The 17,064-nt window shown below is 36.0% G+C and overlaps 1 protein-coding gene across 25 annotated transcripts in view; it reads left to right on the forward strand.

The window, feature by feature from the left end:
* PIAS2 (protein inhibitor of activated STAT 2) overlaps nt 1–17,064 on the forward strand; it is a 105,907-nt gene that overhangs the window by 79,647 nt on the left and 9,196 nt on the right. For all 25 annotated transcript variants that reach the window (XR_013408490.1, XR_003724446.2, XR_013408489.1 and 22 more), the window contains 4 exons: nt 72–232; nt 6,459–6,592; nt 8,189–8,360; nt 15,526–15,665. Coding sequence is in view for 22 of the 25 variants with exons in the window: in XM_077975524.1 (XP_077831650.1) it covers nt 72–232; nt 6,459–6,592; nt 8,189–8,360; nt 15,526–15,665 (607 nt within the window). In the remaining 3 variants the exon portion in view is untranslated. The remainder of the gene's footprint in view (nt 1–71; nt 233–6,458; nt 6,593–8,188; nt 8,361–15,525; nt 15,666–17,064) is intronic.

Genomic DNA, 17,064 nt, shown 5'->3' on the forward strand with positions numbered 1-17,064 from the left:
CAACTGACCACGTTCCCTCTGAGCTCGTTCTCCTTTCTGAACTAGTTTTCCTTGTGTTTCCTGTCCTGTAGTTAGGAAAAATGAGACTGACAATCCCATGCCGTGCAGTGACTTGTACACATCTGCAGTGTTTTGATGCTGCCCTTTATCTACAAATGAATGAGAAGAAGCCCACCTGGATTTGTCCTGTGTGTGACAAAAAAGCTGCCTATGAAAGTCTAATATTAGATGGGTAAGTATATCCCTTTTAACAGCTGATATGGACTAATACAACAGCTGTTGGCAATGTCTTTGTTCAGTACAGCTTACTGAACTAAATTCTAAATAAATTCTACTCTAGCATAAATCCAGATGTTTGTATGTTTTCTGTCTTATACATAATTACACTCAATCTTATTTTTTATACTGTGGTTAGTGGCTTTTTTTTTTTTGAGACAGAGTCTCTGTCGCCCAGGCTGAAGTGCCATGGCTTGATCTCGGCTCACTGCAAGCTCCGCCTCCCAGGTTCATGCCATTCTACTGCCTCAGCCTCCCAAGTAGCTGGGACTACAGGCGCCCACCACCGCACCCGGCTAAGTTTTGTATTTTTAGTAGAGACGGGGTTTCACCGTGGTCTCGATCTCCTGACCTCATGATCCGCCCGCCTCAGCCTCCTAAAGTGCTGGGATTGCAGGCCTGAGCCACCGCGCCCGGTTGGTTAGTGGCATTTTTATCTCTATAATATGATTTGTGTTGAGGGCAATGTTTTTGCTTTCCAAGATTATATTTTATAAAACCTACAGGAAATAGGGAAAAGTTTGCTTTGTGATGTCATTTTCCTTACCTAGAATTTCTTGAAGTAGCAGTTAGGGTCTATGCAAAAAACCAGAGGAAGTGATAGGGTAAATACAGACACATTATATAGCTCTTAAGTTCAAAACTGGAATTCATACCCAGGTATTTCTGACTCTGGAGTCCAAACTCTAAACATCATCTCTCATATTATATTGCATGTCAGAATTTGGAAAATGGCATGAACTAATTTTTAGTACCTTTTTTCAAATAATACTTTTTTTAAAATTGCACATGTCATCCATACACCATGTAAGATTTAGAAAATACAATTAATGGAAAGATGAAAATAAAATTAGCAGGACCATCCTATGGTGATGACTTTGTTATTGACATATTAAAAAAGACTGAAATGATACTTTATGTAACGATTTATATTAATATATACATATGATTTTTACTCAATATATAGTGAAAAGTATCCTAGATTTTTAAAGATACTTGTGCAACTTGAAAATGTTTTAAGCCAGGCACAGTGGTACATGCCTGTAGTTCCAGCTACACAGGAAAGTGAGGTGGGAGGATCACTTGAGCCCAGGAGTTCAAGGTGAGCCTGGGCAACATAGTGAGTTGCATCTCTAAAATAAACAACAAAAGTTTTACAAGAGTATTATCTGTGGAGGGGAATGGGGAATGAAGAGTGAATGGGACTTTAGCATTCCTTTCTGAACGTTTTTGTTTGCTGAGTTTTTATTTTTAGCTTATTTTGAAAAAATTTCAACCCTACAGAGGTGTTAGAATAGTAGCACAAAGAACCTCCCATGTAACCTTGACCCAGAAGCTTCAGTTGTTAACAATCTACTGCAGTTGTTGTATCACTTTCTCCCTTAATATGTGTGCATATACACATTTTTGGTGTATGCATTTGCGAATGTAGAGAGAGATGATTATTACTATTTTTAGAATTCTTTTGAACCATTTGAGAGTTACATATGTCATGCTTCTTTGCACATTAATATTTTGTGATGTGTTTGCTAAATTCTCAATATTCCATATTTGTTTCTACTTTTTCAATTTAAAATTGCCTTGTGATGTTAACATTTTTGAAGATGGCATTTTGTATATGTCTGTGGAGTTTTCTTCAAGTTCTTAGAAATACTCAAACGGAATGTATAACTTTAAGACTTTTAGTATTTATTATCAAGATGCCTCCCAGGAGGAGTAAGCTATTTTTCTCTCCTAGTAAATCATTTCACTCTCATGCCAACAGGCATAACACTGTCCACTTCTCAGCTCTCTTAGCAGCCTTACATATTAAATCTTACTTTAAAAATGTCTACTCTTGGGTGTGGTGGCTCACACGTGTCATCCCAGTATTTTGGAAGGCCAAGGCAGGACGATTGTCTGAGGCCAGGAGTTTGAGGCTGCAGTGAGCAATGGTCATGCCATTGCACTCCAGCCTGGGTGACAGAGCAAGACTCTGTTTCAGAAGTAAACAAAACAAAACAGAACAACAAATAAAAATGTCTACCAGTTTCCTAATTTAAAAGATAGCTAATCATTTTGACTTTTAATTTTTTTATTATAAGAGTTATCAGATATTTCTTTAATTCCATATATTGGTAATTGTAATATCTTTTACAAATTGCCTCTTAATGTTCCTTTTTTAAAAAAGATTTTGCTATGGGCTTGCGTATCTTTTTCTTACTGGTCTATAAATAGTCATTATAGATTGAGGATATTAATTTCTCTGTCCGCATGTGCCAAATGTGTTTTCCCAGTTTGCCTTTTATTTGTATTTATTGTGACCTTTGTTTTCCATTCAGAAGCTTTACATTTTTTTCATCAAGTCTTGTCTTTTCCATTTTGAACTTCTGTCTTGAAAATGTTTAGAAAGTTGTAGAGATTTTATATGAGCATTTGCTTGTTTTCATCAGACACATTTATGATTCCTTTTTCCAGTTGTGCAGTTGTTCCATCATACATTGCTTCATGAATTCATTCAACACAGTACTTACTAAATACCTATCATGTGTCAGACACTAGGTCTAAAAATGATGAGCAGAGCACTTTTAGTATGGGAGACAGTAAAATAGAAAGCATATGAAGTGTAAAGTGCTATGGAGATAAGGAATGACACTATGGGAGGAAAACTGGGGATGGGGAATGAACTTCCCATTAAGGTAGGGATCACCTCACCCTAGCACCCAGATTATTCTCAACCACATTTACTTGAATAATCTCTCCCACAGATTTGAGATACTACTTGCATTATGTGATACATTTCTTGTAAATACTAGTGTTAACTTCTGAACTTCTATTTGTTCCATTGATCAAAGTATTAGTAGGCCAGTACGAAACTATTTTTATTAGATTTCTATTATGTGGTAGTATTTCTTAGGCCATTTCTTTTCAGAATTTTTTTGACTAGTGTCACAGTACATTCTGCGATATTCACTTGAATAAAAGCATTCTGAAATTACACAGAACCTTTTTGGGTTTTCATTTACATTATGCTGAGTTTTCAGTATAGTTGAGAAAAATAAACCTCTTCTCATGAAGTAGGCATTTTTGGCATAAGAACTACTCGTGTACAATGTACAATTTGATAAATTTTGACCTATTATATACCTGTGAAATCATTATCCCAGTCAAGATAATGAACACACCCATCACACCCAAAGTTTTCTCATGTATGTTTTCAATCTCTCCCTCTCAGTCCTCAAGCAAACACTGATATGCTTTCTGTTTCTATAGATTAGTTTGAATTTTCTAGACTTTTATGTGAATGGAATCGTAAACTGTGTGCTTCCTTTGTCTAACTTCTTTTTCTCAACATACTTGTTTGAGATACATTTATGTTGCATATACCAATATTTCATTTTAATTGCTGAGTTGCATTCTCACCCACAGTTTGTCAGTTCATGCGTTGATGGGTTTGTTCTGGTTTTGGGCTGTTGGAAATACAGCTACTGTGAACATTCATGCCCAAGTCTTTGTGTGGACTGTTTTCATTTATCTTGGGTAAATACTTAGGAGTGGAATGCCTGGGCACATGCCTGGTGTGTGCTTAACTGCAAGAAACTGTCAGACTTTTCCAAAGCAGTTGTACTATTTTATATTTCCACCAGCAGTATATGGAGAGTTTTGATTGCTCCTCATTCTCATTAACATTTGGTATGGTTTCTCTTTTTTTGCGGGGAGGGGAGTGAGCGCAGAGTCTCGCTCTGTCGCCCAGGCTGGAGTGCAGTGGAGTGATCTCGGCTCACTGCTAGCTCTGCCTCCTGGGTTCACGCCATTCTCCTGCCTCAGCCTCCCGAATAGCTGGGACTACAGGTGCCTGCCACCACACCCGGCTAATTTTTTGTATTTTTAGTAGAGACGGGGTTTCACCATGTTAGCCAGGGTGGTCTCGATCTCCTCACCTCGTGATCCGCCCGCCTCGGCCTCCCAAAGTGCTGGGATTACAGGCGTGAGCCACCGTGCCCCGGCCTATTGCCCACTTTTTAATTGGGTTTTGTTTTCATATTGTTGAATGTTGGTGGTTCTTTATGTATTCTGGATACAAACGTCTTACCAGGTGTATGACTTTTAAATGTTTTCTGTCATTTTATCTTTTCAGTCTTTTAACAGTGTGTTTCAAATAGCAGAAGTGTCTAATTTGAATGAAAGCTAGTTTACCAAGTTTTTCTTTTATGAAAGATTGTGCTTTTGATATTATTTTAAGACATTTCCCCTAACTCAAGGTCACAAATATTTTTTCTGAGCTTCCTGTAGGAGTTTCATAATTTACTTTTACACTTAGGTTTATTATTTCTATCAAGTTAATTTTTATGTATGGTGTAAGATAACAGGATTTTTGTTTTTGTTTGGTATATGGCCATGTGATTGGTGCACCATCATTTGTTAAGATTAGTTTTTCCTCATTGAATTGCTTTTGCACTTTTTACAAAAATTAATTGACTATATGTGTGGATCTCCGGACTGTTATATTGATTTATTTGTCTGTAGTTGTGTCAATACTGCATTCGCTGAAAGTCAGGTAGTGTGAATCTTCCAACTTTGTTCTTCTTTTTCAAAGTTGTCTTGGCTATTGTAGATTCTTTGCATTTTCATACAAATTTTGGAATCAGCTTGTCAACTAGGGAAAAAAACCTGCTGGGATTTTGATTTGTTTTTCATTGACTCTGTAGATAAGTCTGTGGTGACATAACAATATTGAGTCTTCTGATTTATGAACAGGATGTATCTTTCTATTTATTTGTCTCAGCAGTGTTTTACAGTTTTCAATGTGTCTTGTACATCTCCTGTCAAGTTTATTCCTAAATATTTCATATTTCTGTGGTATGTAAAAATTTTTTGTGATTATGGCTAATATATAGAAATATAGTTGACCTTTGTATATTGCTTTCATATTAAGATATGTTATTCCCATCCCTTAGTAGTTCTAGTGGCTTTATTATAGATTACATAGGATTTTCTATATAGTCAGTAATGTTTTTTAAATAAAGACAGTTTTACTTCTTCTTTCTAACGTGGCTGCCTTTTGTTTTCCTGCCACCTTGCATTGACTAGTCTGGTAATATGGTGCATTATGTTGATTGACTTGTGGATATTAAACTAATCTTGTATTGTGGGAGTGAACCCCATTTGGTCATGATTTGTTATCCTGTGTGTATTCGTTGTTGGATTTGTTTTGCAAAGTTCATGGGGGATGTTGGTATTTAGTTTTGTTCCAGTGCCTACCTGGTTTTATTATCAGAGTAATGCTGACCTTGTACAATGAGTTGGAAGTAGTGGTATTATTTCTCCTCAAATATTTGGTAGAATTCCCTAGAGAAGACTTTGGGCCTGGGATATTTTTTTTTTTTTTTTGGTGAAGTTTTTAACTACAGATCCAACTTCAGGCATAGGGCTTCATAGGTTATCTGATTCTTTTGGAGTGAGTGTAAATAAGTTTGACTAGAAGCTGATTTTTCTGTTTTTCTTTTTTTCTATTTGGTTTTTTTTTCTTTATTTCTCTTTTTCTTGCTTTTACTATAATTTGCTTTTTTTTCTAGTTTCATAAAGTTACTGATTTGAGACTATTTTCTAATTAGGGAAGATTATTTACTTTAAATACTACTTTAGCTACAGTCCACAAATTTTATTACATTTTTATTTTCATTCAGTTCAAAATCTTATTTTTGTCTTTGACTCATGTTTCTTTAGTTTCCAAATACTTATGAATTTTTCACATTTTTCTGGTACTGACTTAATTTGAACATAATTCAGATACGCTTTGCTTATTTTAAATTTATTGAGACTTCTTTTATTTACCTATTCTTCCCTCCTTCCCCTACCCCATTATCCTTTTTTCTCAAAGTTAAAGTTTATAAATTATTTTACTATATAGTAACCTTTGTCTGCTTGTGTTTGTTTTGCGTGCTGTGTTAGAGGCTGTTCTTACTGCCAGCCTCAGCTAGGAGGCTGCAGGTATCTACCAAACTATTATGTCGCCTGTTACAGATTTAAAACAGGACAAAGGGGGTGTAGTAATTGTTGTAAAGTATAAAAGTATTGCAATACCAAAAGAAAAGGGGGTCAGCTAGCATTACTTATGTTTTCAAGGTAATGTGTGTTACTTTCTTATTTCCCCTTTAGGCAAAGCTGTTGATTACATGTATATACTTCTTAATTGTTTTTAGGCTTTTTATGGAAATTCTCAATGACTGTTCTGATGTGGATGAGATCAAATTCCAGGAAGATGGTTCTTGGTGTCCAATGAGACCGAAGAAAGAAGCTATGAAAGTATCCAGCCAACCGTGTACAAAAATAGAAAGTATGTGTAGAACAGCAGCAGAGAGCAAAGCAGTGAGACTCATGTAACATTATCATTAATCTTGGCCCCTAGAACTATACGTTTGGAATTCAGCTTGTTGACTCAATCTTTTGATTATATATCATTTCCCCCAAATGATTTTTATTCTTTCCTGAAGAAATGTGCTGAAGTTTATACTATCTTATCAACTATTTCAAAGTATATTTTTCGTATGTAGAATAAAGGAAACATTCATCTAAAATCATTTTAAAATACGATGTTTGTTACAAAACGAAAAGTCACAAATGAATTTATGTGGACAGTTTTTCACAATTGTTTTTAGAGTATCTGTAGGTGGAACCCTGAGTGGAGGTGAGGTTAGAGGGCTGCATCATTGATTAATGGTCTTGTTGGTTTGGGGATGGTCACAGGTTAATTGCTCAGAAAGTAAACAAATTGTTTCCTTCCATTTCTTTGTGGGGAGGAATATTAACATTGCCTTGATTACCTAGAATGTGTACTTATCCATCAACTGCCTGCATCTGTCCACACTAAGTAGGGAAACTGAGGGCATTTTGAGTAATTGAAACCCACAAGGGAACTTAGAGTTTCTTTTTACCTAACAATTTGAAACCCACACGTGAACTTAGAGTTTCTTTTTATCTAAGTCTATTCACTGCATTTCAGTTTTGTTCTGATTACATTTGAAGTTCTAACAGTGTAATGAATGGAGTAAGAAGAAAGGGGAAAAAAAGAATTTATGCCATTATTAATTATTCCTCTGTGATTGATACTGAACCTGAGTGCAGTGACCAAGGTTTCTGTCATCTTTGAGAAAAATGGGGAGTGATTTAGTTGATAAATTTCTATTGCTTTTCCATTATCAACTGTCTTTCATTTTTAACTAAATACATTCAGATAATATACTTTTCTATGAAAATGTTGAGTTAACATATATGGTATGTGAGACTATCTTTGTGGGTAGTCTATGGACCTATGTGATTCGTAGATAATTCATAAGAAAAGTTTAAATGTGTGAGTAACTTAATTGAGAGGTTTGGGTTTTTTCAACTTATCAAGGTGAAAGTTTTTATCAGTTCTGGCTTATGGTGAAAAGTTTGTACTTTCTTTGATATGAGCATGATTGCTAGAATGGAAATATCTGGTTCTGAGCTAACTATGCAACGTGTCTGTGAGAATACATAGCTGGTGAACTCACCTATTTTTGTCCCATGGCCTGAGACCAGTTCCCTAACTCTCCGTGTCTTTCTGTAAAACGACTGCTGACCTGCAGAGACAGGATGAGCATTAGGAGCTGCACAGATCCTTCAGTGGTATTGGAGGCATAACTAAGAACATTCTGTCTGAATGAAAGTTTGAGAGTTCTGACCTTCTGTCAAGAAATAGTGCTCACCTGTCTCCCTAGGTGAACAACCATTTTACAGACAGAGGTCTGGAGTTAGGGAGTTGGTACCTGTCCATGGTTTGGAGTAGGTGGCTCCACTGGCGCTATGTGTTGTCAGGAATATACTATACTGAATATACTAGACTCTACCACTAGAGTTTATTTGTGTTATACCTTTGATTTTTTTTTTCCTTTTGTTTCCTTACATGCAGGTTCAAGCGTCCTCAGTAAGCCTTGTTCAGTGACTGTAGCCAGTGAGGCAAGCAAGAAGAAAGTAGATGTTATTGATCTTACAATAGAAAGCTCTTCTGATGAAGAAGAAGACCCTCCTGCCAAAAGGAAATGCATCTTTATGTCAGAAACACAAAGCAGCCCAACCAAAGGGTTTGTTAATTTATAGTTCACTATTGTTCATTACACTCGCAACTAATTGCTCTTGGGGTAGATTTATAAATGTCTCTTTGGGAAATGGTGTAACTGTAGAAGGCTATTTGCCTTTGTTGAGTTGGAACATTTTCAAGTAAGCACATTGTAGGAAGCACATTTTGATGGAGAAAATATTTACGTCTTTGGAAAGTGAGCGTGTGAGGTATTTATTTCCTACCTGAGACTTTTTGTTATTTTCTTGAACCTGTTTGTAAGGAAATTTGGCATCTCAGACCAAATGAGAAAGTCTGGTGTAATGGGGTGTGGAACTGGGAATCTGACAAGTATGGATTCCAATTATGGCACACCATCGCTTACTTGTTCTGTGATCTTAGATGAAATACTTAATTTGATTGAGCCTCTTTTTTGTGTTCTGTTAAATGGAGCTAAATAATGCCTATATTACAGGATTATTTTCAGGTTTTAATGAGATGAAAGAAAGCCTCAGTGTCAGGCATGTGGTAATTTCTCAATAAAAATTGATTTCTTTCCCTTCTCAACCTCTCCAGGGCGAACTATGGATGGGTAAGATGGCATTCTACCTGAATTTTAGCATGGATTCTCTATAAGTTATCTGGCAGAAGCCATTACTGGCCTGCGTTTAAAATCAGGTTTGGGTATTTAGCAATAGTTGCTTTTTCAGAGAGGTTTTGGATCATACAAGGAGATAACAGGAGAGTTCTCCTGACAGTTCACGAACACATTCTTTCAGACTTGGGAGTGCTAGTGTCATCTTTTTGGCCTCTCGGTCCACTTTGTTTTCTAACAGCTTTACTGAGGTATAATTTACATAGCATAAAATGTACCCATCTTAAGTATGTAACTGCACAATTCAGCGATATTTTAGAAAATACATAGAGCTGTGCAATCATTACCATGATTCAGTAGTAGAATATTTTCAACACCCAAAAAAACTTTCTTCATGTTCTTTTGTAGTTTATTTCTAGTTACACCCCAAATCTAGGCAGTCATTTTTTTGTCTCTGTAATGCCTGTTCTAGACATTTTATATAAAATACCTCCTTTTGCAACATTGTTTATTTTTATAATTTTAAGAATTAAACCTTTTCAGCTGCCTTCTTTACTGTTAAAATACTTAATATTTCCAGATATAATTTACACGTATATTAAGGGCATATATTTACTTCTACCTATTTAATTAGAATGAGGTGGGGTTTTTGTGTGTGTGGAACAAAATGAGGAAGTGTTTCAAATCGATTTTTTCCTGTTGTGCCAATCATTTATTGCTCCTTTGAGACAAATTGACTGGTACATCTTAATTTAAATAATACACAAAAAATGAAGATATAATTTTGAAATGGTTACTGGGGTGGAGTATCAGGGGAATGAATGCTTAGATGTGATGTTTCTGGATTTTACTCTGTAATGATATCCTTTAGAATATAGTGGAAAAACATGAGTTGCAAGTACTGTAGTTGGCTGAATTCATGCCAGGTTGAGAGGTCATGCCTAGTGATGCTGACTCATGAGTCGTCGTGATCTTGGAGCATGTCTCTGGTAGCATGCCACAAGGGTCTACCCTCTGTCCTTTACCACATTTTTATCTATGTTTGATGAGTCCATGAAACAGGAGGGATGGCACATACACAGTGGGTGACAAAATCTGAAATGACCTCAGTATGCAGAGGAATAAGGATAGTTTACATCTGTGGTCAGCTACTATAGAGATAAATGTTAAGGTTTCTCATCTAGGCTGAAAAGAAAACAAAAACTAACATTGGTAAGTATAAGGTAGAAATTTGTAACTAAACCAGCAACACTTGAAAGTTTATTTTAGAAGTCTGTATAAAGTGCAGCTACCTAGTTCATTCCATGAAGCTGATGTAGCCCTTAATACCCAAGCTAGACATACATACACATTAATACTTACACGGAAGAACTCTTAAGAAACAGACTCACGTAGAAAGATAAATGAAAATTCTGAATTCAGTCTTAGGAAATCATTTAATTATATATTAAAATGACATATGTGACAAAGTAGTTTATCCTAGGAGTGCTTTAATATTAGGAAATACATTGATAAGATGTATCTTGTCATAAGGACAACTATGTAGTCATCTTCATAGATGTTGGAAAGGCCTTCAGTAAATTAATTGCCATTTCTGATAGAAACTCTTCAAATGTCAGGTTTCAATTAATGGTTTGAAGGGTTCACCACTAAAACCAATTTGTTCTTAGCATTAATAAAATAAGCATAGTATCCAGGATCCATACCATGCCAGTTTTGTTCCATTTTAGGCTATACGACTCTCAGAGCATTTCAGTCAGTGCTGATCATTAAGAATGGTATTAACAAATAAGTATGACCAGAGCAGGGGAACAGGAAAGTGAATAGTGGAATCTGGAGCAAGATGGATGACTGGGTCTTAAGGACTGAAGCTGTTAAACCAGGAGAAGAGATTATGTGACAGCCACCTTGTAGTTCTTAAAAGGGAGACATTGACTAGCTGGATTAAATTTGTGATTTATTACCAGATTTAGGTCCAGTGAACTAAAGATACATGGACAGACTTTCTGTTGGAGCTTTCTGAGTACTAGGAAATTTAATCTTTTGTCCCGAAATCGTATTTTCTGTTTTAGAGTGGCTGCCGCCTGTCACAGTGTCATAGTGGAGGCTCATACTATGGTTATATCATCTCTGTGATTCCCTCCTACTCTTAGACCTTTGTGGCTTTGTTCTTGGTTGTCCTTTTCATATCCTTTCTTGTAGTTCAGTATCTAGAGTTTTTATGGTTTTCCTATGCTGTGTAAGTTTGTCATAGGATTTTTTGGCCGTCAAAGATAGTAAGCAAATGAGAAAGAATAGAGAATGAGAAATCGGGAAAACTTAACTCTAATTCACAGCCCCGAAATTATGTGAGCAGCTATTTTTTCTTTTTCTTTCTTTTTCTTTCTTTTTTTTTTTTTTAAATTTTTTTGAGGCAGGGTCTCAGTTTGTGACCCAGGCTAGATTGCTGTGATGTGATCCCAGCTCATTGCAGTCTTGACCTCCTGTGTTCAAGCGATCCTCCTGCCTCAGCCCTCCAATTAGCTGGAACTACCACCCCCAGCTAATTTTTTTGTTTTTTTTTTTTGTAAACATGGGGTTTCACCATGTTGCCCAGGCTGGTCTCAAACTCCTGAGCTCAAGCCATCCACTTGTCTTGGCCTCCCAAAGTGCTAGGATTACAAAGTGCGTAAGCCAGCACACCTGCCTATGAGCAGCTATCTTTTAAGAGGTATATTGTTTTAGTAAAAATTATTCTTATAAACAATTTTACAAAGCACCAAGAAGAAAGCAAAAAGTATCTCACCTAGAGAGAATCATTGCTATTTTGATGGCAGTCCTATTCCCTTTCTCTGCATACCAACTGGAGTCTTTGAATGCAGTCTTATAATACCTGTCAGAAGAAACTTGTATGTTAATCTTAAGACCTTTAGAAAATCTCTGATGTTTTTCCATATTAAAAGATAATTTTGCATATTATGCCCCTTCTGGAAAATGAGTGGTTGCTTTGCCTTAATAAGAAGGTATTCTAAAGACAGGAAACAAAAAAAGGATAAATTGGTATGTCTCCAGATTAATAATCATTAGGAATTGGTAGCAAAATTGAATCTTTTTTATACTTTTATGATCATAAAGTGGGAGCATACAGTGAACTTAAGGGTTATAAATAAAAATTGTCAACCTATTTTCAGACATCCAAGTCTGAGCCAAATGTGAGTTTCATGCAATTCTCTGATCCAGCATATAATCCAAAATACTAATATTTGCTGTATAGCAGCATTCTAGCAATTCACTTATGTGCTGTGATATTATGGATAAAGTTACAAATGTTTAAAATATAAATGTACACTTGCATAATGTATACACATATCTGTGTGTGTTTACCAATCCTATGAAGAGGCAGTAACAAATTTTAGAAGCTTTAAATCTTTTTATATAGCATCACATCTTTACATCCATCATTTCACCATCCATAGCCATTTACATTTTTTCATGGAATCTGTTACTCATTTCTGTTTTTTGCATAGGCTTTAGAATCATTTTGTTTCTGAATGTGGTCCTTGTGAAGATTCTGATAACAAAAACCTGCTACCAGTATGTAATTTGATAATCCTAACTAATGACTACTTTAAGCCATTCTATGTAAAGTTGAATTTGTATTAATGTTTGCAATATTCAGGTGATGGGAATTAACCAACACTAAATTGTTAGCTTTTCATGTGTTTGCTGAGGTTTTAGATGTTGATTTACTAATTTTTACCCCCATTGGATTTTCACATTTCACATGTTTTGACAGTCAACCTTTTGGTATTGCCTAAGTAAGGAGTAGCTATTTAATCATGTAAAGTTTCATGTTGCTAAGTGACAGGACACGTACAGTTATTAGGTGTTACTGTGGTGACAGACAGGTGTATAGGGACATTCACTAGACTCCTCTGTAGATGTAAGTCAAGGGGTCCGAGAAGGAAAGGGAGCTCTGTTATTGTTGTTACATGTAAGTCTATTTCAAGTTGAAGGGTCAATCAGGATCAAAACAAAAGAATCTCCAGTGTGAAATAGCAAAGGATGAGAAGGGGGAGTGGGAGAATGTTTCACTGTTTTCAGACCTCCAAAAAAGACGAGCTTTAGGTACAATATAACTTATTTTATCTCCTCCCAACTTCTCTTTTTCCTCCAGAGTCTGCCTTTTCTAACATTCTTTTCTAACGTTCATTGTCTTTTTCTTGTACCAGAAAGTCTTTTAGTTTCTTTCAGTGGCAGAGAAAAAAAAAAACCATGATAGGTTAAATGTACTTTTTTTTTGAGACAGGGTCTTGCTCTGTTGTCTAGGCTAGAGTGCAGTGGAGCATTCATGGCTCACTGCAGCCTCTACCGCCTGCACTCAAGCAGTCTCAGCCTCAGCCTTCCAAGTAGCTAGGACCTTAGGCATGCTTCAGTACGTGTGGCTTTTTTTTTTTTTTTTTTTTAAATTTTTTGTAGATACAAGGTCTCCCTGTGTTGCCTAGTCCGGTCTCAAACTTCTGGCTCAAGCAATCCTCCTGCCTTGGCCTCCCAAAGTCCTGAGATTACAGGTGTGAACCACCTTGCCTGGCTCTAAATGTACTTTTAAGTAGAAAGTTTTTAAATTAAATGAAACCTTATATATATTTGGTCTTCAAAAGCCTGCCTGTTAATATTTTAACAATAAGATATTAATACTTTGAGACAGCCAGAATAATCAGAGCCACTTCTTTAGTCCCCTCCCCAGCACTCATATATATTCCAGTCTCTCTCTCCTCCTTACCCACTGTGTCCTTCCTCCAATTTCTCATAAAAACTCTTGTGTGTGAGAGGTGGTGTCATGTTATTTGAAAAACTTGTGATGATGTCCTGTTCTTCTCCTTTGATCCCTGTGAAGGACCACTGTTTTCAAACCTCCAAAAAAGACGAGCTTTAGATACAATATAACTTATTTTATCTCCTCCCAACTTCTCTTTTTCCTCCAGAGTCTGCCTTTTCTAACATAGCTCACATACTGCTTGTGGTTTTAGGTCTTCGAATAGCACTGGAGGCCAAGCAATCTCCAGATTCTAACCTACAGACACGTGATTGAATTTTGGATGATAACTTCCTTCTATCTTTATCTACCTCAGGAAAATGTATTTTCAAATACCAGGCTATGTTATTGCCTCAAGAATATTATATGTCATAAGCTTTCTAAATGGATCAGTTTTTAAAGATTTCTGAACTCTGACCTGTGTTATTTATTCACTTTTCTGAGACTAACATAGTTGCACACTCAACCATATATGTACCCTCAAGATGACTGTTTTCCACGTTTGTAGTGATATCCATATTTAAGTGGTTTGACATTTAAATTGAGGTTATGAAATAGTTTGTCAGAGTACAAAGAATGTCATGCAATTTGTCATTTCTTATTACTGATATTTAATAATCAGCAATAACAGGAAAGGGAAAGGATGCCCAGAGGTTATCCCAGTCTAGCTCTGTGACCATGGTTCTACTTTAAGTTTTTGAGACGTTTTCTTCATCTTCATAATGGCCTTTTCCAGCTACAGAATTCTGTATCTTCGTCATTAAGCTTACGGTAGTTGACTGGCAGTGCTTTGGGATACTAACCTTAATGTTTTACCCCTTGTTTGCAAGGTTCCTACTATCAACCATAAGACCAGTAATGATGCTCAGTTTCCTACATACATTCAAGGATGTCTTTCTTGTGAAGTTGTAGTTGTTTACCCTGGGCTAAGAGAAAATGCAGGTTAAATAGGAAGAATGCAAAAAAATCTCTGTTTAAGCTTGAACTTTTTCAAAATATGTTTAGTTATACTGCTTCTTGAAATTATAAAGTAATTCTATAGTGTATATATATTTTTTTATATAATATCAATTGTGAAGTATTTATTACATGTTTAATTTGTATTTTTGGTAGCATGAACAGCTAATTTTAAAATCATAAATTATCTTGGGATTTCACCTACCTGGTAGGTGGTATCATGGTAGCCAGCATTTTTATTTCTGGATATTATATTTTAAATCCTGAATACTCATCCTCATTTCTGATTGTGGCCTGTTGCCATCAAGTTGGCTGGCTGCAAGACTGAGTAATTTTGCTCAGATGATTCCCAGAAAAGATTGCAAATAATTAATACAATTCAAGTTAGACTTGAAGAAATTTGGGTTGTGCTATAGTAAGTAGCTTCACTTCTAAAGGTTCCCTGATTTAAATCAAACCTTAGGGATCTTCTATGTTAGTTTTAAATTTCTTTAAAGATAAAATCACTGGTACCCATATACTTATTACATACACATTAATAAAAGTGATGTCTGTTTCTGTTTGTGGATGAAAGTGTTATATCTCACTCCAGCACTGTACATTGTGTTTGAATGTCAACTTGCTCTTATGTCGCAGTTGCTGTTGAGAGCCAAGGTACGTTCATGTTAAAATGAAGACTCTTGTGGGAGAGGAGAGGAGAGTGGAGTGCTGTGTAGTGAGTAGCTGCCATGTAGTTGTGCTGAAACTAGTGAACAAACAACTGAGAATGCCCAGTGGTGCAGCTCTTCTCTCCTGTGAACTAACAGCCAGATTGTTTGTAATTTCCCATGCTATTTAAAACAGGGTTCTCATGTATCAGCCATCTTCTGTAAGGGTGCCCAGTGTGACTTCGGTTGATCCTGCTGCTATTCCGCCTTCATTAACAGACTACTCAGTACCATTCCACCACACGCCAATATCAAGCATGTCATCAGATTTGCCAGGTATGTGGAGTGTTTTTGTTTTCTTTTGTTTTTTAATCAAAGTTTATTATTTTTAATCTTAATCTGTGAAGCCAATATAGTTTTGAAATTTTCAATAGAAGTGCTAAGGAAATTTGAAGGCTTCATGTAAAGGTCTTAACTGTTTTTATATACTACATCCAGTTGTTATTTTAACTACAGAGCAATCTATAGATTCCTGGTGATAAGAAATATAGTAGAATAGTAAATGTTAGAGATTTTATTCTCCCTTTTGGAGAATTTGTACTTAGAAACTTTTTCTTCGTTTACCTATTGTAGAACCTCACAGGTGAAGGGAGCATATTTTCTCATACTCTTCTTGGTAGCTCATTAGAACTAATATACTGATGTTGTTTGGGGCTGATTTTTCCTATGAGCTGTGGATTTTATTCTCCTTACAAAGATAGGGTCTACCATCTGTTTCCCTAAAGCGGGGCTTAATAATTGGGATATCTTTTATATGTACAGTAGTTTCCCCTTATCCATGGGGGATAAGTTCCAGGACCCCCAGTAAATATCTGAAACCACAGATATTACAGAACCCTATATATACTGTTCTTTTCTATAAAGACATATTCATGATAAAGTTGAATTTTTAAATTAGGCATAGTAAGAGATGAACAGCAATAACTAATAGAACAATTATAACAATATGCTAGCATCACTACTCTTGCACTTGGTTGCCATTATTAAGTTAAAATAAGGTTACTTGAACATAAGCACTATGTACTGAGATAGTTAATCTGATAACTTAGATGGCTACTGAGTGACAAAGCTGGGAGCCACTGGACAGAGGAATGGTTCATGTCCTGAGTGGGATGGAGCATGATGGAGCCAGAACAGCATGAGATTTCATCAGACTATTCAGAGCAGTGTGTAATTTAAAACCTAAGAATTGTTTATTTCTGGAATTTTCCATGTGATACTTTCTGACTGCAGTTGACCACAGGTAACTGCAATCACAGAAGGCAAAACATAAGGGGGAATCTACTGTAAAATATCAAGGTTTCTTGAATTACCTTAGTATCAGGACTTCTGCAGCCAAGGCTGTATTACAAAATTTAAACTTCCCTCCTTTACTCTTCTTCCCTGTCTCCATAGCCATTGCTTTTGCAGACATTTCTGTCAGTTATATTTGAGCAAGTTAGAACCAGTACATTCATGACTTCCCTTCTCTCTGAAGGCCCTTTTAGTGGAAAACAATTCTCTCCTGTTACTAATTTTCTTCTCTAGATTTATGAAGTTAATTTTGACCTATGATTTATTTTTTTTCTCCCCTTAGTGAGATCTTTATTTTTAAGCACAATGCTTATCCTCTGGGTGAAAATTTGTGTTACTGAAACAATTGATAATTGGCTCAGTATGATTTTGCTTCTTGAAA

Source organism: Macaca mulatta, chromosome 18, assembly GCF_049350105.2.
Source record: "Macaca mulatta isolate MMU2019108-1 chromosome 18, T2T-MMU8v2.0, whole genome shotgun sequence".
NCBI classification, from domain to species: Eukaryota; Metazoa; Chordata; class Mammalia; order Primates; family Cercopithecidae; genus Macaca; species Macaca mulatta.